Below are 27,348 nucleotides of genomic sequence, written 5' to 3' on the forward strand. Positions count from 1 at the left end.
AGAGCCAGCAGCGAGTCGAGAGCCAGCAGCGAGTCGAGAGCCAGCAGCGAGTCGAGAGCCAGCAGCGAGTCGAGAGCCAGGCAGCGAGTCGGGAGCCAGCAGGAAGGGAGGAGCCAGCAGGAAGTCGGGAACCAGCAGCGACTCGAGAGCCAGCAGCGACTCGAGAACCATCAGCGAGTCCAGAGCCAGCAACGAGTCGAGAGCCAGCAACAAGTCGAGAGCCAGCAGCAACTCGGGAGCCAGCAGCGAGTCCAGAGCCAGCAGCGAGTCCAGAGCCAGCAGCGACTCGAGAGCCAGCAGCGACTCGAGAAACCAGAAACCAGCAGCGACTCGAGAGCCAGCAGTTGGAGCAAGCATCAGTTTTTTAGACCAACCCAGTGGAACTAGAACATCCATGATGGGAGAAAATATCTCAGAGTTCCCGACTGGTACATGGTCCGTAAAACTGTACCTGCCCATGTACCGACTTCTCTGAGAACTGATCCTGGCTCCTGGTTCTCCTGTTCTGCCAGCCTTTCCTGAAGCAGAGCATTTTCGTTGATCAGCTCTGCGTTCTGCCTGGACAGGTTCTTGATTTTTTTTCTATTGCAACACTGTATGCTGCGCAGAGTGTCCAGCTGTCCCCAAAGATCGTCCAGCTCTGTGGCCTGCTGATCCACCTTCTCCTCTGTCGTTTTTAGCTCCGTCCGAAGCTCCTGGACTTCTCCTCTCAGAAATCCTTGGACATGTTTTAACGCCTCTGCTTCTTCTCTATCATCCTGATATTGGCGCTCTTTCTTATACATCTCTTCACAAAGCGACACCAGCTGCCCACGGAGAGCGTTGTTCTGGCATTCCAGTAGATCATATTGTGCTTGCAGGCGACTGGGCCTGCAAGACCGAGACTTGAAGTCCTCAATTTTACGCCGGAGGTTTTCGACGGTCTGTTTGAGCTCCAGGTTTTCCTTCTCAAGTCTTCTCTCCATCCTGTTGGCAACGTTTTTCTGAGTAATGCTGTTGGACTCTTCACAAGTGTTCTTCCTTTGACATGTACAGCAACTGAGTTGGCATCAAAGGGAGATGGATCACAGTCATCAGTGATGTCATAGAGCATGAGTGACATCACTGGTACATCAAAGCCACTAGAAGCCTGTTGTGTGTGGGAGTGTGTTCTGTATTTGATGCCTTGTGGGACCATTTTACTGGCACACAGGGGCCTGGCTGTCTGCTCCTCTTCCGTGCATCAGAGCTCGCTCTGCAGCCATGTAACGATGGCTTATTTTGACACACAGACTAACAAAACTACTACAAACACTGCACACACACTCAAACTCCAACTAACACACTTATCGTCTAAAGAACTCATCCGAAACACACCTAATAAAATCCAAAGCGTCACTGCGCTCCGGTCTCTTCCCGTCTCGCACCGCAGGTCTCCTCTCTCCACAGCAACATACCGACACCTTTTCATTGGGTGTTTTAGAAATGTGGTACATTTGAGGAAATCGAAAAAAATGGACGTCATATTGCATTCAAGCATTTCCTGGTCACAAAACATTCACTGAATGAGCCCGAAAAGTGAAAAATGAAACCCGCAGACTCCTTTTCGTCTTCCGGCTCAAAGCAGAGCTGCCTGCTGCGCGTTCATTCTTCACATAATCCTTTACATACAGAACGGAAAACCACTAAGCTGAAAACAAATCACCAAGCGCATGCTACCGATCGCTCCGGTATCCAAACTTTGCATCAATTTCGCGATCTCACTGCTTTTGCTGCTACGCCGTTCCGCTTCACTTTCATCGTAACTTGAACAACTTTACTTTGTTTCTTAGCAACAAAATACAGACCATAATTATTTGTTGAAGATGTGAGATTTCCAATAACACGTGCCTGTTTAACATCTCCCTCATGGCACTGATTTGGCCAGATGCCTCTCTGCTCCTTCACCTCAGAAAAGAAGACTTGGTGAAAGAAAATGAAAGAGGGAGAAGGATAAACTAAAGATATTATAGAGATAATTTAAATAAAGGAAACTGGTTGAAAAAGTGTTGGTAAGTTATGAAAGGAGACTTGTAAATATTCTGGTTAATAGGGAAATGAGAGATCACTGTTTTCCTGCCACTGTTGGCTGAATTTACAACAATGTAAGAAAATGAAAGGGAGGAAGAACAGTTTGGTCTAATATTAGGTGGAAGTGTAAGAAATAATCTTAACACTGTTATTTATTCTCCTAGCTCTGGACCACACAGACTCTGGCCTTGGCATGTTCGGCTGGGTGCTGGTTGGACTTTCTCTCCTGCTGGTGCTGGTCACGTTCCCTCTCTCCATCTGGATGTGCTATAAGGTCAGCTGGTTATCAAATCTAAGTTAGACCTGGTTTTAAAGCAAACACAAACTAATTTAATTACATTTTTTGTGTTAGCATATATTTGACTAGTCCGGTAGACTTGGTTTGATTGGGAACCAAAATTGAAACTTTTGTTACATTTTCAGCTGGTGCGGTTCGCTTTCACACTACACTGAGTCAAATGAATCAAACCATTAGGAAACCTGTTCCCCCAATCGCCTGTGGTGGCGCTGCACCAAGCAAACAACACAAAAACCTATGAGGTAGACACAGAGCGCAGCATCCTTTTTCACAGAATAGAAACAGAAATGTAGGATTTCTCTTTTGTTTAGTAAAAGCCCACAAGTTATTTCTCTATTTCTCCCGCTAGCGCTAGACTCACACATTTGTTTTGTTGTTACCCAGAATTCCCTAAACTTCCTATTCACTTCCTGCTTATGGAGCGGTCTCCGGTCTGCTTGCATCTTATGCCTTCGAACTGCAGCAGAGTTCAATTGCTTTTCACTTTTCACAATGGACCTCTCTCTTTTTTTATCCAGAGCTGTACGTTGAACATGGTGGAACTTATAAGTGTCTCGTTTTTACCATGACTATATTTATTTTGATTTTATTTATTTTACATATTAAAAATACAGAACGTATCCTTGTGTTTTCTCTGTTCAGATAGTGAAGGAGTACGAGCGAGCCATTATCTTCCGCCTTGGGCGCATCCTGAAAGGAGGAGCCAAGGGACCGGGTACGTCTGGGTTTAAACGGCTCCGGTTTTCACATCGCCTCATTTTCTTTAACTTATTTTTAGCAACAAAGATAAAAATATATTTATGTTATATATACTAGAGGGGACTGTTTGGTTGAGAGCTTGGAAGATAAATTGGATGTGATGACAACATAACAGGGCATCCTTAAAAAGTCTTAAATACTTTTAAAACGTGTAAATTGGCCTCAAGTAAGCTATTGTATTTAGATTTTTTTTTGCTTGCCGGACTTTTCTGTGCGGAAAAATTTTGAATCGCAGGCGGATGTCTTCATTTGTTCTGCAACTTGAGATGGTTGAGGCTACCGCTAACTAGCTGCTAATATGAATTTGCTAGCTGGCTAGGTAGCTTTTTATTTGTCTATCATGGTGGACGACGATCATTTCTGCCACTGGCTCACTTCTGTTGCCAACCCATATGAGCCAGTAGGATCCCTATATCTATAGTTTTTTGGTCTTAAATTTAATTCAAGCTAGCATTAAAAGGTCTTAAAAAGTCTTAAAAGTGACATTATAACACTGGGTCATTCTTTGAGCTTTGGAGTTCTTGTGAAGAAACAAGAACATGTAGAAAGCATTCACTTGTGTTCGTTGATTGGTATTTTCTTCAGAAACTTTTTTATTTAGCAATTTTCCAAATTCTTTAGAAATTGCCTCATAACCCAGACAGATGAAGAGCAACAGTCGTTTCTCTAAGTCCATTGCTGATGTGTTGCCAGTCACGGAGACCGAAGCATGCAATCATCCATCCCTGTGCACAGCTGCAGTTTCATCAGCAGAGTCTGACTTGACAGCTTTTCTCATTATTGTGTTTACACTGGTAAATCTTATTTACGTTCTTGTGACACAACAGGGTTGTTCTTCATCGTACCGTGCACCGACGTCTTTATCAATGTGGACATGCGAACTATCATCTTCGACATCCCGCCACAAGAGGTGCGACTTGCTTTTTATACACTTATGGTATATTTCAAGCATTTATTATTTTAGTGATTATGGCTTAGAGTTAATAAAGAAACAAAATTCAATGTCTAAGAAAGTTAAAACAGCACAAAGCAAATAAAAACTGATTTTAGTGTAAAAATGCTGTGATAACTAACCTTCAGATGAATTTGTTGAGCTCCAACATGAAAATGTTCCCGTTCTGTCAGGTTCTGACCAAAGACTCGGTGACGGTGTGCGTTGATGGCGTGGTGTACTACCGGGTCCAGAACGCCACCCTGGCCGTGGCCAACATCACCAACGCGGACGCTGCCACGCGGCTGCTGGCCCAGACCACCCTGAGGAACGCCCTGGGCACCAAGAACCTGGCGGAGATCCTGTCCGACCGCGAGGAGATCGCTCACAACATGCAGGTAGAACACACAACCCCTCCACCATTCATCAAAAATGAAGGTTTGTTGATTTAGTTCGGCTATGATTCTCTTTCCTTGTGCTTAACCTCCTTCTCAAAGTATCGTCCTCTAAAATAATCTACAGTATGGAAATGAAGCTTCGTTTCAATGTGACGTCACACTTCCATGAACTTTGTAACTGGCAGCCATCTTGGTAGGCAGTTGCTTTTGAGTTGCTGTGACAACAATTAGAACTAGTTCTTGCTTTGTTCCTATCTACCTTATAAACAATATAAGTACATTACAACTGCTTGAGTACTGTAGTACTTGCGGCCGAGCTAGCAAAATTAGCTTAGCTAATGTGGCTTTTATCTGCTAGCTAACATGGACATGTACTTACCCTGCCAGTCACCAGAAACTTGTTTTCACAAGAAGAGTTATCGATTCCGGCAGCAGCCATTTTGTTCATGTATCTTTCTCTTGTACGGTGGTTCAGAGTGTCCACATATTTTCTTTATGTTGGTCTCGAACCCGTGGGTTCGCTATGCCTCATGATGCCATTGCCTACCAAGATGGTGCAGACAATGAATGAATAGTTCATAGTGGGAATTATGAACTATTCATTCATAGTTCCCACAAGTCTGGTTCAGACTTGTAGGAACTATGAATGAATTAACTAAATTTTTAAACATGGAAAAGCAGCATTTACACATTTAACTGGCCATTTTCAAGATTACATTTAGGAAACGGAGCAAAAAGAGCAACATAATTGGCACCAAGAAAAATCTGAAAGTACAATTTAATAGCACTGTGCCAAACATCATTTTGAAAAGTTAAAGCATTTAAAGAAGATTAGCTACACAGTGAAGAGTAGCCAGGAAGTTAGTTGTGAATGTTGTAGGCCACTCTGGACGAAGCCACACACGACTGGGGGATCAAGGTGGAGCGCGTGGAGATCAAGGACGTGAAGCTGCCTCTGCAGCTGCAGAGAGCCATGGCGGCCGAGGCGGAGGCGAGCCGCGAGGCCAGAGCCAAGGTGAGGCGGAGCGCAGCGCCGTCAGCCAGGATGACTGATTTATCACCATGAATCTTAAACAATACGATAAAGGCCCATTATCCCTTCATGTGGCATTTAATAATGTCGTGCTGAGAAGCTCAACATAAAGGCTTAATTTAGGCTACGTTCACATTTCAGCCTGAAATGACCCAAATCCTTTTTTTTTTCTTGCTGTGGTCGTTCACACTTCCAAATATGTCCCACTTGTATGTGAACTATAAACGACCTGTAAGTGTCCCGCATGCGCAGTAGAGGGCGCAGTAACGTCTGACGTAACGAAAAAAAGAAGTGCTTAGTGCTACACGCTCATGTACAGTAGGTGGCGGTATGCTCCTGGGAGCTGCTTCCGATCTGCCATAATAAAATAAAAAGAAGAAGAAGAAGCCGTGCTCGGTGTTTACGTGAGTAAACATGGATGCTAACGGTGGAGCATATCTTCAGATTTTAAAGTTGTTGTCCGACTGGAGTCGGCATATTAACAACTTAGTCCTCATAGCCGTCCGCCATGTTTATTGTTTTTGTCCCGGACTCAGATTAGTGACGTTTGTCGAGTATCGATGACGTTCAGGCATACCCGGTAGAGCGGGGAGGAGAGAGTTGGTGACCAAATACGGGCAATTTACAGGATAATACTAAAACGGGAGCACGGCGGGAAAGAGGATAAAATACGGTCGTTTCCCGACCAAAACGGGAGACCTGACAGGTTCAGGTCGGATGAATGCAAGCCGACCGAATAGACTCGGTCACATTTAAAATGATCAGATACGTATCGGATTTAAGAACACGTATCCAAATATCCTGGAAAAAACAACGATCTGTGATGTTCAGACTGACGTGAAAATATTAGATACAGGCCACATTAGGCTGCAGTGTGGACGTAGCTTTAGTGTTTTATCTCTGGAAAATCTGGGAGTAGTTGTTTGAATCTTAGGTTTTATGTGGAGATGAAGGCTCTCCTCTTCCTCCTGCAGGTGATCGCGGCTGAGGGCGAGATGAACGCGTCGCGGGCCCTGAAGGAGGCGTCCCTGGTGATCTCTGAGTCCCCATCGGCTCTGCAGCTGCGCTACCTGCAGACCCTCAACACCATCGCTGCCGAGAAGAACTCCACCATCATCTTCCCGCTGCCAATGGACATTTTGCACAGCCTGAAGAGACACTGAGGGAGAACCCCCACACACACACAGACACTCAGAGACGGGTCAGGTCGGCCTTCTGCCTCTGAAAGCAGCTGTTTGGATTTTAAAACTCCTTAAATTGTTTTAACTGAACGATCCAAGAAACCTCAAACCAAATCTCCTGCTGTTAAATCAAAGATAAACACACATCCACACCTAACCTGTCCTGATGCTATAACAGCATTTCACCACATTTCAGCCACACACTGCAAAAACACAAAATATTTACCTCCATTCTAGTTTCTACTGCAAACATCGTAGTACACTTGAAGTAAGACAAAACTCAAAAGTAGCATTTCAGCAAGAAATAGGAGCTTGTTTTAAGTAAATAATTTATTAATATTGATCAAAAAAGTTGTAGTTCCACTGATATTATTGAAACAATATGCTTGAAAAATTACTTACAAGTTTTTTTGTTTTTGTTTTTTGCTGGAAAGTTACTTGTTAGTTTTGTCTTATTTCTGATGTGTGAAGTTATTTGCGGTAGAAATGAGACCAAATGAATTTGGTAAGATTTTGTGTTTTTACAGTGTAGGGAGATTTTATTCACATTTTTAGCAAACCGAATACTTTCTGTTAATCTATTAAATATAACGTACAACATGTTAGCTGAACTGTTTGTAGCATGTTGTGATCAGGCATTACATTATGACCACTTCACTAAAGATCGGGATCAAAAGTAGCGACTTTGACGCATCATCTGGATTCTTCATTGAATCAATGAAAGATCCGACTAAAATGTTTTTCCTTTCACTCACTGTTCATCCGGCTGCTGGTTCTGGATCCATGTTCTTTAATCTGATCCATTTCTTCCTGACTCATAGGATGTTAACTTTCTCCCTGGTTGATCCAACTTTCCTGCTCCGTCTTAGAAATTAACTGTTAATATTTTAAATTAAAAAACACATTTAGTGAATCTTATAGTTAAGTATCCAAAATGTCATTAATAAATGCTTGAAAAATGTATGGTTTTTTTCTGGAAAAGTGTGAAATCTGAAAAAGAAACCCTGAATTCCAACATCATATTTTTTTTTCACTCCCACCAGTTAGTGGTCATAATGTTTTGACTGATCAGTTTGTGCTGCTGCAGCAGTTTAGTAGTTTTCTGCAGAAAGTGAGTGGAATCACATTTTTATCACAGGAAGAAGGAAAACCCTCCAACTACACTTTACACTCTGTGGTTGGAGCAAATTTACAACAAAAAACTGGAAATTTTGAAATTAATTTAAGAAAATTTCTGCCAAAAATCCTGAAAACATGAGACAAAAAAAAAGGAAATTTCTGAATAAAAAAAAGATTCAGAAATTATTTTTACACATTTTTTACAGGAAATTTACTAGAAGATTTTTGACTTTCAGAAATGATCTGAGTTTCAAAAGTTGAAAGTTTTTGAGTTTTGAAACTCAGAAATTTCTACTGTTTTTTTTCTCAAAAATTTCTTAGAATTTTTATCTACAATTGCCCTAATATGTTGTAATTTTTACATGTTTACTTTTGAAAAACAAAAACCATAAATTTAAAGCTTTTGTCAACAACTCCATACACAACACCAGAGCTGAGGATGTTCAAAGTTTATGCATCTTATTTTTTACCAGCTTGTTTTCTGTGATTTTTAAATTCAATATTTAATATTTATGAGGACTTTAAATAAAGACTCGACCCACAGACACATTTGTGAGCTGGTTTGTGAATGAAAGACGACAGAAATATGTTGAATTTAGTTTATTTGAAACGGAAGCAGCTGCATTTCTTTTTAAAGGAGTCTGGTTTCTGGCGATAATTAAAAAATAAATACAGAAATGAAAGAAATCAGCAAACAGGTCCTGTACCTTTAAAACGATAAACGAAATGAGATTAAGGCATCGCTTGTTTTCCATCTGAGCTGCGGATTCAATATAAAATTAGAACAGTCTTCGATAAAAGTTTAAAAGTGCAAAACAAAATGTCTCCTGTTGGTTCTAATACAAACAAAGGCACTGATGTGGCACTACTGGCAGAAAAACAAGCTAAAAAACTAAAACAAACTGAGCTGGAAGCTAAGAAACAAAGCCTTTCCTGGCGTTCGTTGCATGATGCTTGAAGAGGAAGAGTGACGATGGCGGCGATTCGCTCACAGAGCCAGTTCTGCCATGGCCCGCTCCAGCGGGTCGCTGGTCCAGTAGTCGTGGTCCCAGCCCAGGAACCAGCCGGTGAACGTGGGCGGCTCGAAGCCCTGCTTGATCTTGACGATGGGGGTCCGGGCGTCTCTGTTGGCCGGGTCCGTCTCGATGTAGCGCACCGCTGAGGGAGCAGGAAGCCATCTTTACTGATTTCATCAGGGTCTTAACTGAATGTTCTTAAAGGGCCGGTTCAGCCAGAATATACTGATAAAACCAATTAAACTGGTAAAATACCAGCATTCAGTAAGTGATTCTTAAAATTAAATCAAACATCCTTTCAATCAAAATGACAGATTTTGTGGTGCTAATTTAGTAAAGATTTTTTTACAATACTTGCGTTATATGTGGCTTTTTAATAATCGCCATATCGATCACAGACTATAACCTGAGGCTGAGGCAGCTGTCACTTTTTTTGGCCAATTTTGAGAAAAAAAGTGCAGTAAAAATCAGAAAAAATTTTTGATTTTGTGAATTTTGCAGATTAGTGAAAAACTGGAGGGACTTATTGATGTAATTTGGAGTCCAGAGGGCCACATATAAAGCTAGAGTGGGCCAGATTTGGCCCCTGGGCCTCGAGTTTGACACCTGTGACTTCCCAACATAAAATGGAAATCCGGTATTTAGCCCTTTTTGATCTGAAACAATAATGATCAAACAAATTTAAAAATGTGTTTTATTTTAATAAGGCAACAGTTTGAATCCCTTTTTATGGCTTTGAATCATTAATGATATACAGATTTTTAAAATTTCTTATTTTTGAGCAGGTAAAACTAAAAATTAATTTGATTTAACTAATTTTGTGACCCACCAGTATTTCAAATTAGCCAGTTTTGGCAAAAAGTTTGGACACCACTATTCTAGAACAGCAGTACATCTTAGTTCACTAAATTAGACAAAACTTTAGTTACGAGTTACAAATAACTTTTCAGCAGGATATAGGAGCTTGTTTTCAGTCAATAATTCCTTAATATTGATGAATAGTTCTAGGTTATTTATAACATGGGAAAAACGTCTTGTAATAAGTGAATTAATCGGCCAGTGCAACTAGAACTTGGTTGCTAGGCGACGGGATGGGCGTTGCTAGGTAACAGCGGAATATTCTACCAATGGAACAAGAACTTAAGGAATTATTTACTTAAAACAAGCTCATGTTTCTTGCTGAAAAGTTACTTGAAAGCTAGTTTTTTCTTATTTCAAGAGTACTGAGTTATCTGCACTAGAAACTAGACTGAAAATAGTTAAGATTTCGTGTTTTTACGAAAGTTTCTTTAGTTTCTGTCTGTAAGGTGTGAATATTTTCTGTTTATTCTCACCAGACGCCATGGCTTCAGTTTTTTCTTCCTCCTGAGCTTCATTCCCGATCCAAACAAACACCTGAAGTGAAAAAGGTTTGGTTCAGGTTATATCATCGTCCTCATTAGCACAGAACTGATAGCAGACAGGAAGTTGTGATGTTTACCTGCTCCCAGGTGTCGAGGATCATGACATCATCAGTGGCGAGGTCATCCTGGGTCATCTCCCCGGGAACCTCCTCGATCTGTGAGGGAGAACGGTTGTTGGGTAAACATTTTGGGTGAACCGAAGCTGGTATCCCGTCTTAATTAGTTCTTTTTTTTCTCTGGACATTGTCAGGAGTTTTAAAATTTGTTGGGAAAAACTTACGATAAAGTTCCCGGTTTTATTGGAGCAGGCAAAGAGTCGCGGCGGGTGAGCGTCCATCTTGTCCTTGAGTCTGGTGGAGGTGCGGTACTCTGCCTTCCCGCCCAGAGCGGCCCAGAACTGATCTGGAAAAATAACACGCCGTCACTTTAAGAACCCTTTGTCTTCTAGTAAACCAGGTTTACTGTAGCTAATGACCGCCTTACACTGCAAAAACACAAAATCTTACCAAGTACTTTATAATACAAATATCGTAGTTCACTTGAAGAAAGACAGAACCAACTTACAAGTAACTTTTCAGCATGAAACAGGAGCTTGATTTAAGTGAATAATTCCTTAATATTGATGTTAAAGTTCTAGTTCCACTGGTAGATTATGTCACCTTTAAAATCGGAATTATTTCTGGAATAAGTGAAATAATCTGTCCATATTTAATCATATTAAGGAATTATTTACCTAAAACAAGCCCCTATATCTTGCTGAAAAGTAACTTCTAAGTTAGTTTTGACTTATTTCACTAAATATTTGCACTAGACGATGATTTCTTGGTAAGGTTTTGTGTTTTACAGTGTGCTCACCAGTTTCTCCTCCCTCTGAAAGCTCGTCGGACGCCGACACTCCCAGGATGCCGCACAGCTGCTGAGCTCCCTGCTTCTCCGTGTCGCTGGCGCCCACTCCCACCCACAGGGAGGCGCCGTCGGGGCTCACAAGAACGAAAGCGTCATTGGAGTTCAGGTTGGAGGCCACGGCGTCGAGCTGCAGGAACACAGAGAGGCTGAAGGCTAACGGGCTAAAACAACACAAAATCTACTTTTGCTTTAGTTTCTAATGCAAAACTAACAGGGAGCTTTTCAGGGAAATATAGGTGCTTGTTTTAAAGGTGACCTATTATGATTCCTTGAACAGGTTAGGATGGAAAATTGTAATGAAAAATGTTCATTACAATTTTTGCACAAATAATTCTTAGATAATCAGACTTTAGTCTAATTAGTTCTGCTTATTTTGAGCTGTTTTCGGGCATCTTGTCACTTTAAATCCAGATAAGCTGCTGCTATTCTAAACGTTTACACTCACATGTAAAAATGACTGCAAACAAATGTGTAATTATACAATTGTGTAATTGAAAAGCAGAAGTGGACCCTCCTGCGCTACAACAAGAATGCAGGTTCCTGTATGGCAAGTCGACAGCAAAACACTTGTCTTTTCCAGCAGCCGTTGTACAGTGGTTAAAACTAGCTGACCAAACTTGCAGAAGCTCAGCTTGGGTTGCTAGGTGACGGGCGGAACTCTTCTGGGGTTCCTAGGTAACAGCTGAGTTCCTCGGTTGTGACTTAACTATCAGGAAGTTTGTGAAACGACTCATTTTCCAGACACCAAAAAACATGAAACAATAACCACCAGAGTGATTTTTTTTTAAATATTTCGACTGTTTTTAGAAGCAGTAGAAACCCAAAGGGTTTATTAAAAACGTGCAAAATGTGAATTTTGCATAATAGGTCCGCTTTAAGTCAGTAAATCCTTAATATTAATGAATAAGTACTAGGTATAATTGAAATAATCCGACTATGGAATTAGAACCTTTCATTAATATTAAGGAACTATTGGCTTAAGTCAAGTTTGGATTTATTGCTGACAAGTTACTTGTAAGTTAGTTTTGTCCTATTTAAAGTGTAATAAGGTACATCGGTGGAACATGAGTCAGACGCATATCTGAGATAAAATCACACCACAAACTGTTTTGTCATTGTTTGCTTCCATAGATATCTGCGGTCACATCAGTTTCACTGCAGAATTAGATAGATGGAATTAAAACAGCGCCACAGAAATGCAAGTTTTAGAGCAAAGCAATGAAAAGTGAGGGAGTTAAAACACCCAGATCCTCCCTGTGGGGTTCCTTAATGTTGATTTAAAAGTTTTAGTTTGACTGGAACATTATTTAAGTTATAACAAAACATTTTTACCATATGAACAGTGAAATAATCTGCCAGTGAAACTGAGTTTTTATCATGTTAATTAACTTTTTAACAACATTGATGTTGTTAAAAAGTTACTTGTAAGTTAGTTTTCCCTTATTTCAATTAGATATTTGCAGTAGAAACTGGACTAAAAATACTTTCAGTTTTTTTGCAGCGCATCAATTCGTAGTCAAACAAGAGCAAATGGTGTTCGGGGACTATTTTCAGCAGCGGATTAATACAGATCTAGAAGGTTTATGGTGCCAGCAGGACGGCGCCTGAAAATAAACTACAGTGTGTCTGTTAATAACCGAGCAGACCTCTCTCTGCGGCGCTGCACGGCGTTTAATCTGCTCTGAGGCGCAGAGGAATCAGCTCTGCTCCGGCTAAGCAGGCGACACTTGTTAAGGCTGGCGCCGGGCCTCTTCACGGGATAAATCGACTCCAAATAGATAAACAAGAAGCAGACAGAACGACGTGACGATCACCACTCACCTCCACGGCTCTGGTGTGCCCCGCAGAGTTGGAGCGCACCTGGAAGAGCCGGGTCTCTGCCGGAGCCGACTGGCCTCCGTCCCTGGACGTCCCGCCCCTGTAGACCACCATGGGCTGGCTGCCGAACAGGCTCATGAGGTGGGCCGGCTCCTTGCCCTGGACCACCCTCACCTGGCGCACAGACAGCAGCGTTAGCCGGCCCAGACGGGACGCTCAGAGCTCAGAGCTGTGTGTTATCCACATCATCAAATGCTGATCAAGATCAACGTCATCAAAACGATCAATGAATACAATCATGTTATTGTCTACACAATCACTGCTGAGTGCAAACATATGACTGGAAATGTGAGTTGTCATTAAAACGCTCTACAAGCAGGTTGAGACTCAATCACTGTTAATCCATGTGCAAACATTTTGATGGAAAGTTTAGTGGAAGGATAAACTGATTAAATTAATGCAACTGCTTACTAGCACTCTCTACATGTAGGGTAAGCCATGATAGACCATCTCTAAACAAGCTGGCTGTTCACTAATATACAAACATATTGATGGAAAGCTTAGTGGAAGGAAAAAGTATATGTCGGCAAGCTACAACTGTGGCTTAACCACTCTGAGTTGTCATTAAAATGCTCCACAAACAGGCTAAGACTCAAGGATCATCACTAAAGAAGCTGGTTGGTAACCATAGTGCAAGCATATTAATGTAAAGTTTAGTGGAAGGAAAACTGTTTTTAAAAAATCTACAACTTCTGACTGGACAGCCATTGACACCTTCCATATGGAGAGTAAGCCACAAAAACCTAATTTCTAGTAAAGCCAACTATCCAAGCATTCATCTCAAGTTTTTAAAAAAAGATTTTCCTTCCACTAAACTTTTCATGACTATGTATCCATGTTGGTGAACAGCCAGCTTATTTAATGACTTAACCTTCTTGTAGTGTCTTATTGACAACTCACAGTTGAATCTTGCCTACATATTTCTACCACACTTTTCCTTCCACTTAACTTTCAATCAATATGCTTTCACAGTGTGAACAGACAGTTTATTTAGGAATCGTTTATTGTGACCTTCTCTATCAACCTGTAAGCCACGATGCCACATTTTTATGTTAAAATTCCCTTTTAGATTTTTTTTAGGTCCCCTTTAATTCTTTTTTATTAACTATGAGCTGAAAATCATTGAAATTAAAAGAACTGAACGTTTTAAATACGTTCTGTAATAAATTGTTCTATGCTGCAGTTTTTATAATAAACACCAGATGGCAGCAGAGAGTTGAACTGTGGCAGTTAGGAGACTCGAAGTCATGTCCGCCATCTTTATTTTTAGCTGTGACGCGGCGCCGTCAGTCAACAATCCAGATCATGCTAATCCCGAAGAGCCAGGAGAGATAAATATTTACAGACGAGCTCCGGATTAGATCAACAGACGTGATGAACGTGTGAAACATGACGTGTGAAACAACACGTTCATCACGTTTGCAGCGCAGTTTGAAGTTTGTCACTTCCTGTTGGATGAATCGCCGTAGTCAGCAGGGAACGGAGCGAACAGGAAAGCAGAAAACGGTCTAGTTCATGTAAAAGTCTGTAGAATGTTTATTATTTATGTGGTTTTAAAAGAAAGTACACCCTGCCCAAAAACAAACAGCTGATTGATTGATTGAGTGAGAAAGTAAGTACACCTTTCAGCAGAAATAACTCATTCACTTTCCGTCTAATTCTTCCTTCCAGTGTTGCTTCACTGTTTTTGCACAACTCCCACCACAGCGATTAAATCAGACTGAGGTCCAGCCTTTGACTAGGACATTGCAACACTGTGCCTTTTTTCTTGTTTAGTCTGTGCGGTTTTTAGATAAACTTCAGCTTCCAGACTGGTGGCCTCACATTGGGTGAGGCCACCAGTTCAAGGTCGACCCAGTGACCCCAACATGCCCACATCACCACACTGCCACCACCGTGCCTACATGATGAGTGTGAGCAATTTTTCTCCATTCAGGGTTTGTTCGTTACGGACAAATATCTCCACTTTCATGGCTAAGACAGCAAATGCTTTAGTTACTATTTCCCCGTATTAAGGAAGCAGCAGGGGTGTACTTAGATTTAAACAGATTTCTCTTGTGATTTTATAAACATTAAAGTCATTGACTGGAAATGTGCAAAATTAGTTTGTCTTGCTCAAATCTAAAAGTTCTATGGAGATCTAAAACAAATTTAGATCTCCATAGAACAGAAGGAGGGTGTACTTTCTTTTCAAAATAACTGTAGGTGCACAAACTTAAATTTTGCAATAGGATTTATTTAAATTAAAACAATTTTCCAATAGAGGAAAAGGGTTAGTTTGGAGATGATGATGTGGCAGAAGGACAATTTCTACAACGGAAAATAAAGGCAACTGTAGATAGAAAGGGGAGTAAATTACTGCCAAAAAACTAAGATATTTTTAGATTAATCTCAAAATTTTTCTATAAAAAAACATGGAAATTTCAGTGTTGGAAAAATTACAAATTTGCTAGAAACAACTCAGAAATTTTGAGATTAATCTCAGAAAAATTTCTATTTCTAATTGTTTCAAAAGTTTAACTTTTTTACTTTTGAAATTTCTGAATCTTTCCTCAAAGTTTTTTACTTTTGGAGTTCAGAAATGTCCTTTTTCTTCCTAGAAAATTTCTGAAATTTATGACAAAATTTCTGACCTTTTGGCAGAAATGTACTCATCCTTTTTATTTCTTTCATCTACAAAGGCCCCAGTACGCCGTCGTTGTCTGATTCTGCATGAATGGATTGTTTGCTTGCAGCAACATAAACACAAAATGTTTTCCATGCGAGGTGAGGTCAGAGGCAAAGGTCATACGGTTAGTTCAACATCAGCAGAGGAGAAGCAGGTGGGGAGGGAAATACCTGCGTGGTTATAGGAGCACCAACAACCTGAGGAGGCGGGGCAGAAACCAACAAGCAAAGAAGCAGCGGAAGAAAAATAACAACAGAACGGGGAATGAAAGGATGGAAAGGTCAGGAGGAAACGGAGCCGAGAGTTCATGAGCGTAAGGAAAGAGGAAGTCGCCATGACAACAACGAGTCGCACCTGGACAGGACCACCGCCGAGCTCGTCGTCCAGCTGGGAGCCGAGGATCGCACAGGCGCCGATTTCATCCTGACTGGAGTCCGATCCCTGCCTGGAAAACAAAACCAAACATTTTGGAAACAGAAAAGTTATGAGGAAGTTTTCAGACGGTGAAAAGCCACAAAACGTCAGAGGGCTGTATTAATTTAAAGTTTAGTGGAAGGAAAATCTGTGGTAGAAAATTATTAAAAATTCACTGCAAAAGCAAAGAAAAAATACTTTTGGTCTAGTTTTTAGACTAACTTACAGGTATGTTTTCAAGAAGATATAGCAGCTTGTTTTAAGTAAATAATTCCTTAATATTTATGAAAAGTTCTAGTTCCATTGGCAGATTATTTAATTTATAAGATGGGAGAATGTTTGGTTGTAAATTAAATAATCTACAAGTGGAACTAGAACTTTTTCAACAATATTAAGGAATATTTTGCTAAACACAAGCTCCTGTATTTTGCTAAAAAGTTACTTGTAAGTTAATTTTGTCTAATTTCAAGTGCCAGAAACTAAAACATTAAGATTTTTACAGTGGAAAGATTTTATTTACATTTTTAACAAACCAAACACTTGCTTACCTTTATATCAAGATGTGAAATATAACATGCACTAAAATATTTGTATTAGAAATTGAGGTCACTGCTGTATCTAATAATACTAATAAAAGTTTAGTGGAAGGAAAACATATGGTACAAACAGGGATAAACACAACCTTAAGATTTAAAATCAAAGCCAATTTGGGCGACCGCTGTGAGGCTTAATAAACTTTGCTGAAGCAGACGCGTTAGACGAAGGAAAGGTGCTGAAGTGCGGCGTCTTCTCACCACATGTAGATGATGTGTCCCTGCCGTCCTCCATGGCGGTAGTTGTACAGGATGATGTAGCTGTCTCCTCCGAAGAACTGTCCATATGTGGACGGATCCACCGCCACCTTATCGGATCCCTCAATACGCCAGATCTGACATGGTGACGAACAAATAAATCAGTATTTGTCTTAATTGTCTTAAATATTTCCACCTGAAATATTCTGCTAAACTCACAATATTAAGACCAATAGAAACTATGATTTAATACTGCAGATTAATGAGTGTTGTGTTACTGTAATGCTTTTACATTTGCTGCTCATTCTGAGTTAAAAGTAACTCAGAAAGTTAGCAGAGAGAATTATGGAGCCCCCTAGTGGACATGGGGGGATTTTATTTTCTTTTGTGTTAAATTGCAAAAGTACAAGAAAAAATAAATTAAATTCTGAAAATAAAGTCATAATATCACGGCTTTTTTTCTTGTATTACTTTGATTTTATTCTCATATTATTTTGACTTTATTCTTGAAATTTAATTAAGATCAAATTATTTAATCTTTATTGTCGTATTTTAACTTTATTCTCGAAATTTTACGACTTTATTCTCTCACAGGTTAAGAATATTCTGGTAATATTATGACTTTATTCTGACATCATTTCAACTCTTGTATGGTTATTCTCATAATATTATGACATTCTTGTAATTTTGACTTCATATTATTTTAACTTTAATCTTGTACAACTTTGCTCTCAAACAAGTTTATTGTCATAAAAATAAATATCGTTGTAATATTCTGACTTTATCCTTTTGGTTTATTTTTTGTAGTATGGCTCTAATACTCCATCGTACTTTTGCGATTCAACGCAGAAGAAAAGAAATCCCCCCGATGTCCAGTAGGGGGCTCCGTAGCTAACTGAGAGCTGCTCGTTGACCAATCCCGTCTCACCTGCTTCTCTCCGCTGCCGTCGTCCACCATGCCGTGCTGCGCCGCCATGGCCGACGACTCGTGCAGGCTGGCGGCGTCAAACGCCACCTTCTCGATCTTGGCGATGCTGTTGGCGATGTAGGCGACGCCCAGACCCTCAGTCTGGTCTTTGTCGCGCCAGTTCTTGAAGAACTGCTTGAAGAGCGGTGTCTCGCCCGACTCCGGCAGGATCTGGACCTCCGTGTGTTTGGGGTAGCCCATCTTCTTGATGAACTCGTCGGCTGCCTTCAGCGCCGCCTTTCGTTCGTCCATGTTGGCGTCTTTGCCTGGAGAAAGAATCACTGAGTTCAGCTTCCGCTGCTGGGAGAAGTACTTCCTGTGACGAAGTTTACGCCGACCTTTCCAGATGAAGATCTTGCCGTCGGAGCCGTGGTCCAGGATGAAGCAGTCGCCGGACTCCAGGGCGCTCTGAGCGAACGGGTTCTCCGCCGCCACCAGAGTAACGGTCATGCCGCCGCTGGCATTGGAAACCTGGAACATGTGAAACAGGAAGAGTCATGTCCCAGTACCAACCAGTACGACGTAAAAAACCAACCAGAATGAGGACGGATCTGTCCGGAAGTCCACATCACCCCGAACTGAGGAGAATCTGGAGAGTTGGCATTGGACTGGCTGGGATTACAGCTTCCTGTTGCAGTAAACTGAGCTCTAGCGCTAAAGCTAAGTTTAAGTGGTAACATTATTTTGATGTTGATGTCAATAAAGCTAACATCCTGTAGCAGCTAGTTCTGCTACAGCACTTCCGCTAACTTCCTGTTGTGGCTGTAGCTTTGCTTAAGCAGGTTTAACAAACGTTTCCCCTGACATGACCACTTTCACTGCGTTTTTCAGGTCACCTGACTCAAATCGCCTGGTTTTGAGCTGATGTTTACAAGCTGTAAAAGTGACTGACACACCAACGATTTGGATGGTTGAGCAAATGGTGTGGGATGTTTGTAAAGCAGTTAATAGGCCACCTATAAATCCAGACAATCTGTTTTATTATGTTTACACACATAAACTAGAGAAAGTCAAACAAGTGTAAAACCTTCAGAAAGGAGAAGTTTGGTTTTGGGTTATTGTTCTCTATGCAGATGACATTCAGTCGTTTGTAACACTAACCGCTAAGCCTGAGAACCGTTTAAATGTAATCAGACGAAGTGGATGTTTGATTTGATCCTCTCTCATCTGCTCACACATTCACGCTCTGACCTTGTACAGTTTCGCCCGCTTCCTGTTTGAGGCATCAGCTTTGACGTCATCCGAAGCCCCAGGAGGCAGATCTGGTTTGGGCCCCAGAACCTGTGAGCAGAGGCAGCGGTTTCAGTAAACGACTCCGTTTGTTTGGCCGTTTGCTTCAGTGGGTTTTCCGGTCGGACCTCCGTCATCTTCTCCCTCTCCGCTCCCTCGTCGCAGACGTACACCCGGGCCCTGCCGCTGCGCTCGTTGTCACGGATACCCTTGGCCACCTGCGTAGCCTTGAGCTTCTCGAAGCGGTTGCTCTGGGAGCCACACCACTGGTAGATCTCCTGCGGGATGAGAGGAAGAGCCCAGAGATAAACCAATTAAATTAGCAGAAGCAGCTGGTTTATTTGTTTCTGGTCAGATGATATTTTGTTCCATAACTAATGAGGATCTTCTCCGTCTGACTCACAGCCCCCAGGTCCAAGATGAAGCAGTCGCCCTGGTTGAAGCTGTCCCAGCTGACTGGCACCTCCGTTGCCCGGACGACACGCCGACCTTTGACCTGGAGCACCCGCTGCACCGTCACCTCATTGGTCACGACGTGTTTGAACCCAGAAGCCACGCCTCCTTTCTGGAAGGTACATTTATATTTATTTATTTCAAACAGGAAACGTAAAGAAAAGAGTAACTGAGACAGAGAAACATGTGCATGTGGGACCTTTGGATGTTAGTTTTCATCTGGAAATGTTGTGCATCCACACAACGCTGGAGGGCAAATAGACGATTCTCTTACATGCTATCGGTAGGCAGAACAATCCTGTTAGCTAAAGGAAACCTGGAGACGTCCTACCATGTACTTGATTCCAGATTTGAAGTAGCCCAGAAACGTTTTGGACTCGTGTCCCTGCACCTCGCGGTACTGGATGGGTTTCCCCCCGAGGAAGTCGTCCATCTGGACAGTAAAGATGGCCGCCGCGCCGCTCTCATCCTGGCTGCAGAAATCACCTACATCGGAAAAATAAATACACTTTATCAGTATTGTTTGTTCTTAGTCCAGAAGATACAAAGACTTTAAATTTAGCGGTGAATCTGTAAAGACACAAAACATTTTTCATTTATTTAACGATATTTCTCCATATTTCCAATTATTTTGGATCTGATTCCAGTTTGAACCAGATTTTCGCTCCTTTAGGAACCAGAATAACAACTTCTAGTGGTAAATCTGTTTTTTTGAGACACATAACCAAGTACAGTGCTCAGTTGTAGCTTTTAAAAACAAAAACACCAAACAGTATTGTGAATTTAAAACATAAATCAATCATAATCAAAGCGTAAGCCACCCAAACACAGTCTACCAACAGTCGGTTCCAATAAGGAATCAATAAAGATAAGCTTACTTCAAATAATGAAACCGTAAGCTTAAGATAATATGGTAAAACAAAAAATGGCTTAAACCAACATTTGTAATGCAAATTCATGAACTATTCTGCTTCTGGAATAAACAAACCAATAAAATGTTATTTATTTTTACTGCTAGCATGTTTGTAGGTAGAAAAAGGGGATTGGAAGTTTTATGTTTTTACTATTTTATAATATAATTCTGCTTTTAACGTGTCACCAATTCCTGCACTGTAAAAACACAAAATCTTACCAAGTATTTTTGTGCAGTTTTTAGTCAACTGTCTTAATACACTAGAAATAAGAGGAAACTAATTAAAAGTAACTTTTCAGTAAGCTATAAGAGCTTGTTTTACATAAATAATATTTTAATATTGATTAAAAAACATATCATTTTTTAATATTAAAAATTTTATTAGTTTAATATTAAAAATGTGCAAATTTTTCTTACTATAAAAATTAATAGAAAACATTTTTCTAGTATTAAAAATAAAAAATAATTTGTCAGATTATTTCACTTATAAAATGTGAATAGTTTCTTGTTGTAAGTGAAATAATATCTCCTTATTTAATCAATATTAATGAATTATTTACGTAAACAATCTCCTGTATGTTGCTGAAAAGTTAATTGTAAGTTTGTTTTGCTTTATTTTGAGATATTTGCTCAGTAAACTGGATAAAAACGTTTGGTAGGATTTTGAGTTTTTACAGTGTGGTAATAAAAAAAGGCGAAGCTGGTCATTCAGTGATTTCACATTTTATCCGTCGTCGTGTTTACTGATGTTTTTGCGAGCAGGAGAGCCGTTCTGTGCAGAAACTGTTGGATAATAAAATGTTTACAGGAATTTCAGAGAAACATGCAAAGCAGCGGAACAGTTTACTGAGAATCCAGAGGAACAAAGTCAGAGCCATCATCATCATCATCATCATCATCACGCCTTGCAAGTCAAATAGAGTCGCAACGGGAAAACTGAAAACATCTCGGTTTTTAAATATAAATACAGAGATATTTGTGTTTTCTCTAATTCTCACCCAGCCAGAAGTGGAGGTCGTACTGCAGGTTCCCGGATCGCTGCTTGATGGTGTTGAGGATGAGGTAGGCGTCGCCGGTGTAGAACCCGCCGTACAGGTTCTCCGGAACCGGCACCAGGTCGAAGTTCTCCACCCTCCACACCTGCAGACCCGGGTTCTGACCGGCCCGCTGGAACTCGGCGTGCTGCGCTGCCATCCTGCCTACAGAGGGAAACACTGCGGATGAGCCTCAGTCTGCGGCCGCCGCGCCCTTTGAGCGCCGTCACCACGGTTACGCAGATAAAGATCAGGGCTCTGGGTGGTTATTAACAAGCGTGAGGATGATTCACCGCCAAGAGGAAATCCTGGTGGTGGCAACCGAAACGCTGCATGTGCAGAAAGCCGAAGCAGGAAGAGAAAAACGTAATTTACTGCTGAACACTGTAAAAACACAAAACCCTACCAAGTAATTTAGTCTAATTTTTATGGCACATAATAAGACAAAACTAACTTACAAGTAACTTTTCAGCAGAGCTTGTTTTAAGTTAATAATGATGAAAAAGTTCTAGTGCCATTTTTATACTATTTTACGTATAATGACAATTTTTCCAGGTTAAGTTAAATAATCTGCAGTAGGACTAAGAATTTTTTGTCAATAGTAAGTATTTACTAGCTTAAAACAAGCCTCTACACCTTGCTAAAAAATACTTTAGTTTTTGTCTTATTTAAAGTGTTTTTAAGATATTTGCCATAAAAATTGAACTACTTGCTAAGGTTTTGTGTTTTTACAGTGTTCTTTGTATTAATTCCCACTTTCAGCCAAAACGTTTCACACCTACTGTCACATTTTGTCACTTTACAACCACAAACCACAACAAGGTCACAGATACGGCTGCTTAACAACTTCTGAAATCTGAAAAGTGTGGCTTGCATTTGTAATCAGCTACAGTCTTGACTTTGTTGAACCGACTGTCACTGCAGTTCCAGATGCAAGTCTTACTGGAGAGAGCCTCACTCTTCAAGTCTCGCCCCATATCCTTAATTAGATTTAGTTCTGGACTTTGACTAGGCCATTCTAACACAGATTTCTTTTTATGTATGTCATCCGCTAACAGGTTTTCTTCCATCAGCTCCCCAAGCAGAAACATGTCTGTCCTGAACACCTGCGCTCACAAATAGCAAACACTTCATCCTTATCCAGAAGATGCTCGGCGCCACAGGGACAGATTAGGTTTATCTGAACCGGGTTGTATGGAAGGCCATTAGGGACGTTACGAGAAATAAAATTCTGACAGTTAAATCTGTGATTTTTCTCTCAGAAATTTGACTGTTTTCTCAGAACAGTCAAATTCCTGTCTTTTCACAGAATTTTAACCTTTTTTCCTCATAATTAAGACTTTGTTCTATGAAATTGGACTTTTTTTCCTTCAGAATTTGGACTTTAATCTCAGATTTTTTAAAACTTATTTTTCAAAATTTTTGCTTTTTCTGAAATTTTTTTTAAACTTTCTTTTCAGAATTCAGGTGTTTTCTCAGACTTCTAACTTTAATCTCAGAATTGTAACATTTTTCTCAGAATTTAGATTTTTTTTCTCCTTCCTTATGGTTGTAACCTCGAGTTGAACATTTTATTTTTAGTTACATTTCAAGAAGCAGTTTGGACAGTAAACGCAACAGATACTGAAAACAATTAATCTGTAGCAAACCAGAACTTTACATCTTTAAAATTTAATTCCCAGCTGTTTTAAACTCGATTTTTTTTTTTGTATTTAAGAACTAACAGTTTGTTTTTCCACAGGAATGCAGTTTGAGCCCACAGACACGGCAGGAATCTGATCCCGACCCGGCAGAGGGATCAGAGGGAAGTGATGAGTCCAGGGAACCGAGACCAGCTTCCCTTTTTGTTCGCCTCGTTTCTCCTCTTCCTCTTATGTAACAGTGAAGCTCAAACACTGAAAACTGAAACACATCCTGTTACTCACAATCAAACTGATATTTTATCGTATATATTATCAGAAACTAATAAAACTAAATTAAAAAAAAGCTCATTTTAATGCTAAGCAAGACGACAGTTTGTCACACCAGATCACAGGTGGCTCTTATAAAAACATATATAATAACAAATGCTGCTTTTCAGCCACTTTTTAATTGTTTTCCTGCAATATTTGCCTTGAATTTCCACAAAAAGTGCCACTAAAAGCACCAGGAACATGTTTTCATACGTTTCACTGCAACATTTGCAGAGTTAAATCAACAAGCGATGGCAGAGTTACAACTATTTAAAGTGTTAAAATGACTCCAGCTCTTGTTGAATAACTGGAAGAGTTAAATTAATAACTCAATTCGGAAAAGAACCAAATAGACTCGACACAGAGTCGATTTAACTCTGCAAAATCTGTGCAAATATATTAGTGCACTTGAAATGAGACAAAGCTAACTTACAAGTAACTTTTAAGCAAGTTTCAGTAAATAATTTCTTAATATTGATGAAAAAGCACTAGTTCCACTGGTAGAACATTCCCACTTATCATATGGGAATGCCAGTACTTTTTAACTAAAAAAAAGCTATTTCTAGCTGAAAAGTTACTTTTCAGTTTATTTTATTTGATAAGATATTTGCACTGGAAACTAGATTAAAGTAATTTGTACCATGTTGTGTTTTTGCAGTGCGTTCGCCTGGTGACTCATGAAGATGTTTTTGGAATAAAAACAGGCTGTTGTCAAACAGAACGGGTCATACGATTGTCGCTCACCGCCTCTGCAGACGGATCGTGTCCCAGTTCGACCCACCAGCCCTTCCTGTGCGGACAGGCAGCCGGGCCACCCGTCCTCGCATACTTCGTCCCCTCCCCCACTGTCCACCAGCCTGTCTCTCTGTTGTCTGACTGGAAACTCAAACTGCGAAGAAACTGGGAATTCATTTGAAGAGAAACTACGTTTGTATTGTGCTTTGTGGTCCGTCTGCTGCTGAAAAAGAACCCAAAGGTTTAGTTAAGTGGATTTTAAGGCCTTGACAGCTTGTCTGGGGTTTCCATCCCCCACCCTGGTAAAAATAAGAGCCTTCCTCCAGCGGAGAGGAGGGGGTTTCTCATGACTCATTTGCTCCTTGAATGCCATTCTTCCTCATTCTGTTGTGATGCATCAGATACAGATCTGTGCATCCTCGCTGCTTCCCTCTGGGTTAGGGACGGCCTCCATGTTATGAAGGGATATGACAGTTATTTTTACCAACTGACAACACCACAAAATAAACTTAACCAGGCATTAAAAAATGACTGAAGACTTTATCCCCCCCCTGACAAGGCAGCTAGAAGTAGTGATGGGTGTGGCGTTTTTCCCTAAGTGAAAATTAGCTTCCCCTGAAGCTGCCATAGCCGTTAGCTTCAGGGGAAACTATGCTAGTGCTAGTTAACTAGTTAGCTTAGCTAAGACAGTTTCGTACGGTTTAATAAGCAGTTAAAGTGTCCTCAAAGAGGATCTCAAATATTTGTGGAGAGAATGAGAGAAATATCCTTAATGGAAGAGTTACAAAAAACCAAAACAAAAACCAATGAGCTAACAGGCGCTAATTCTACCAATCCAACCTCCTTTACACAGTTTGCTAATTAGCATTGATAAGTCGCTTCCTATGTGACTGAATGAAATCATTCATCAGGAAGTTTTTAATTTAACCTATATTGTAGTTTATTGCCTGCATTATCAGCCATGGTTCAGCTGTTTGAGGACAGGATGCCAAATTAGGGCATCTGGGCTCAACAGCTGAAAGGAAATGTCCCGCATGTCAACAGTAGGAGACGCACCCCAGAGTCCAACCCAACAGAAAACATGCACTGTGACAGAAAACTGATGATTAGTTCAGGAAAATCTCATATCTGACTTTCAACTCCTCTTCCTGAGTAGTTTGGTTTTACTGTCACACACTTTGAGGATGTGGAGGTAAAACTTCCTCAAAACAGTTTGTCTCCATAGAAACCAAATATGACTCATGACGGGACCAAGAGTCATTCTAACGTCTTTTTTTAACTTTTAGTTTCTGTAATGAAATAGTAATGCAAAAACTGTGCATTTTATTCTTTATTAGTTTCTTCTGAAGACAAAAATATTTAATATTAGTTTAATGTTTTGGGGGTTTATAGTTGCATTTAAAGCAATTGTGTCATAATTGTACTGTGGATGCTAAAAGACATTTATGAAGTACACTAATTATTAATAATTTTCCATTTTTAGTTCCTTTAGTTAACTTGGAAGGTCATAATAAACATTACTAGTCAATTTGTAAGGACAAACCTTGTGTTGTTAGCAAACTAAAGAGAATCTGAGCCTCAAATGTTAGGTAACTTTTAGGTAAACTAGTAAACTAATTATTTTTAGCTGAGAAAATGAGGTCAATAGGCAGAAAAGTAATTGACATAAACATTGTAATCTTTGCTAACCATGTTATTGTTTGCAATGATGCAATATGAATATAAATTAGTTTGAATAAGTCAACTCTTATCTTTGAGGGAAAACACATTTTGCAATAGGTTTACTAATAAGTAAACATTTTGAGCTCTAGAGCTCAGTTACACAAGTGAACTGCAGAGTTCACTTGTGTAACTGAGCTCTATAGTAAGGTCTATTAGCTTATTATGAATATAAAAACTAGCGAACCTTTAAATAAATTAGACTGCAAATTATGCTTTTTGTAGATCGGCAGCTTTGTAAACAAGTATGACTTATTTCAGCTGCCAAAGCTGCATTTGCTTTAGAATATCTTAGATTTGCTCTATAAAAAAAATCTGTGAACAGGCAATTGTAATAAATTGGAGTCACATTTCACAGAAAACTCTGAATAACTGAACCTAAAATAACATCTGTTTGCAACTGCAGCTCTACACATACAGAAAATCGAATTAGATTTAATTAGTAGGACCAGTGATGCAAAAAGTGGGTGGGTACTGAATAGGGGCGCCACCCAAGAGGGGGCGCCAAATTTCTATTTGGGATTTTTCTTTCTTTCTTTTTGTATTTAACAACTGTTTGTACTTTGAAAATATCTAGCTGTACCCATGCAGGTGTGAATACAGAATAAATACAAAATTCCTTGCCATATTTCCCTCATCTTGTAAGAACTGACTGCGTGTGAGTGAGTGAGTGTGCAACCACAGACATGCGAACTGCAGTTTCAGTCCCATATATGGCGCCTGCTGCGTTGCACAAAGGCAAATAAAAACACTTTTAGTCCGTTTTTAAATCTCCTCTGCAAAAGAAAAAGTCCGATTAAACAAACGCGATCCTTTATTCACCGCGCTTCCTACTGACATCAGGCCGTTATTCCAATCGAGGCCATAAATAGGCTGCAGTAAAACCCAGATTATAATTCCGTAATCTGCCTTCCTGTGATTTAAACGGAGAAGAGATGGTTAGAAACGCGGAGATAACCTGAATGTGGAGGTTGATGGACGGACGGATGGGTGGATGAATGGGTGCTGCCTGGGTGTGAGCGAGCCGATGGGGAGCGCTTCCGAGCTGCAGCCGGGGCGGAGAGGCGTCGAGTCGGCGTGGCAGAGAGCGCTGAGCCGCTGTTTATGCTGCCGGAACGGGACACACCCCGAACAGTCCCCTCCCTGACCCGGCCCGCTGCTGCGGCGTCCGAACACCAGAACGAGCATCCAAATTAACTAAACAAACTGAAAATCACTTATTTTATTCATTTTTACCCTGCTACCCCTAAATAAATAGGTTTTAAACCGAGTTGGGTAGAAACTCGTTACATTTACTCAATTACATTTACTTTTGTAACTTTTTTGGAGTGATGTATTTGTACTTTTACTTTAGTAAAAAATTCCTGGATTTTCTACCCACTGAATGAAAAGCAAACATGTTTTAACCAAAAATTCACCATAAACAGACTCAAACCTGCAGTTTCTGTTTAAGTTTCTGAAGTTTTTTTTATCGAAAGAAACTGATTTGGAAACATTTTCT

The 27,348-nt window shown here is 40.4% G+C and overlaps 2 protein-coding genes and 2 long non-coding RNA genes across 5 annotated transcripts; 3 read left to right on the top strand and 1 right to left on the bottom strand.

Moving 5' to 3' along the window:
- The first annotated feature begins 1,091 nt into the window (after positions 1-1,091).
- Positions 1,092-6,921, top strand: LOC106955574 (erythrocyte band 7 integral membrane protein-like). The gene is made up of 7 exons (XM_015045838.1): positions 1,092-1,107; positions 2,181-2,323; positions 2,990-3,062; positions 3,934-4,016; positions 4,232-4,435; positions 5,316-5,450; positions 6,443-6,921. Exons 1-7 carry the CDS (start codon positions 1,092-1,094, stop codon positions 6,629-6,631), a joined length of 843 nt encoding a protein of 280 aa, XP_014901324.1. The 3' UTR covers positions 6,632-6,921.
- A 1,694-nt stretch (positions 6,922-8,615) lies between these two features.
- LOC106955568 (gelsolin-like) lies at positions 8,616-26,981 on the bottom strand. 2 transcript variants are annotated; one of them, XM_015045831.1, is made up of 17 exons: positions 26,806-26,981; positions 21,406-21,606; positions 19,826-19,980; positions 19,445-19,606; positions 19,170-19,319; positions 19,003-19,092; positions 18,150-18,282; positions 17,773-18,077; positions 16,848-16,981; positions 15,994-16,084; positions 15,810-15,836; positions 12,915-13,085; positions 11,043-11,220; positions 10,468-10,589; positions 10,265-10,342; positions 10,119-10,179; positions 8,616-8,926 (listed from the first exon to the last, which is right to left on the bottom strand). In XM_015045831.1, the coding sequence occupies exons 2-17, from the start codon at positions 21,599-21,601 to the stop codon at positions 8,757-8,759; spliced, it is 2,223 nt and encodes a 740-aa protein (XP_014901317.1). In that variant the 5' UTR covers positions 21,602-21,606; positions 26,806-26,981; the 3' UTR covers positions 8,616-8,756. The 2 variants fall into 2 exon arrangements, with proteins under 2 accessions (XP_014901317.1, XP_014901318.1); XM_015045832.1 differs by lacking the exon at positions 15,810-15,836 and having other exon boundaries at positions 26,806-26,978.
- LOC106955570 (uncharacterized) lies at positions 19,524-26,458 on the top strand. Its single transcript, XR_001426607.1, has 2 exons — positions 19,524-19,613; positions 24,052-26,458. It is a non-coding gene; the product is annotated as an uncharacterized LOC106955570 (long non-coding RNA).
- LOC106955569 (uncharacterized) lies at positions 21,613-23,498 on the top strand. Its single transcript, XR_001426606.1, has 2 exons — positions 21,613-21,807; positions 23,183-23,498. It is a non-coding gene; the product is annotated as an uncharacterized LOC106955569 (long non-coding RNA).
- Positions 26,982-27,348: the final 367 nt, after the last annotated feature.

This window comes from Poecilia latipinna, unplaced genomic scaffold, assembly GCF_001443285.1.
Source record: "Poecilia latipinna isolate Pla-1442-1.1 unplaced genomic scaffold, P_latipinna-1.0 Scaffold747, whole genome shotgun sequence".
Lineage (NCBI taxonomy): Eukaryota > Metazoa > Chordata > Actinopteri > Cyprinodontiformes > Poeciliidae > Poecilia > Poecilia latipinna.

Excerpts from the sequence above, each read along its gene's own strand:
- LOC106955574 (XM_015045838.1), top strand. Across the intron at positions 2,324-2,989 it reads CCATCTGGATGTGCTATAAG|ATAGTGAAGGAGTACGAGCG; the intron begins GTCAGCTGGTTA and ends TTCTCTGTTCAG. Across the intron at positions 5,451-6,442 it reads GCCGCGAGGCCAGAGCCAAG|GTGATCGCGGCTGAGGGCGA; the intron begins GTGAGGCGGAGC and ends TTCCTCCTGCAG.
- LOC106955568 (XM_015045831.1), bottom strand. The coding sequence starts at position 21,601 with ATGGCAGCGCAGCACGCCGAGTTCCAGCGGGCCGGTCAGAACCCGGGT. Across the intron at positions 19,981-21,405 it reads CGACCTCCACTTCTGGCTGG|GTGATTTCTGCAGCCAGGAT; the intron begins GTGAGAATTAGA and ends TTTCCGATGTAG. Across the intron at positions 11,221-12,914 it reads GGCACACCAGAGCCGTGGAG|CTCGACGCCGTGGCCTCCAA; the intron begins GTGAGTGGTGAT and ends GTGTTCCTGCAG.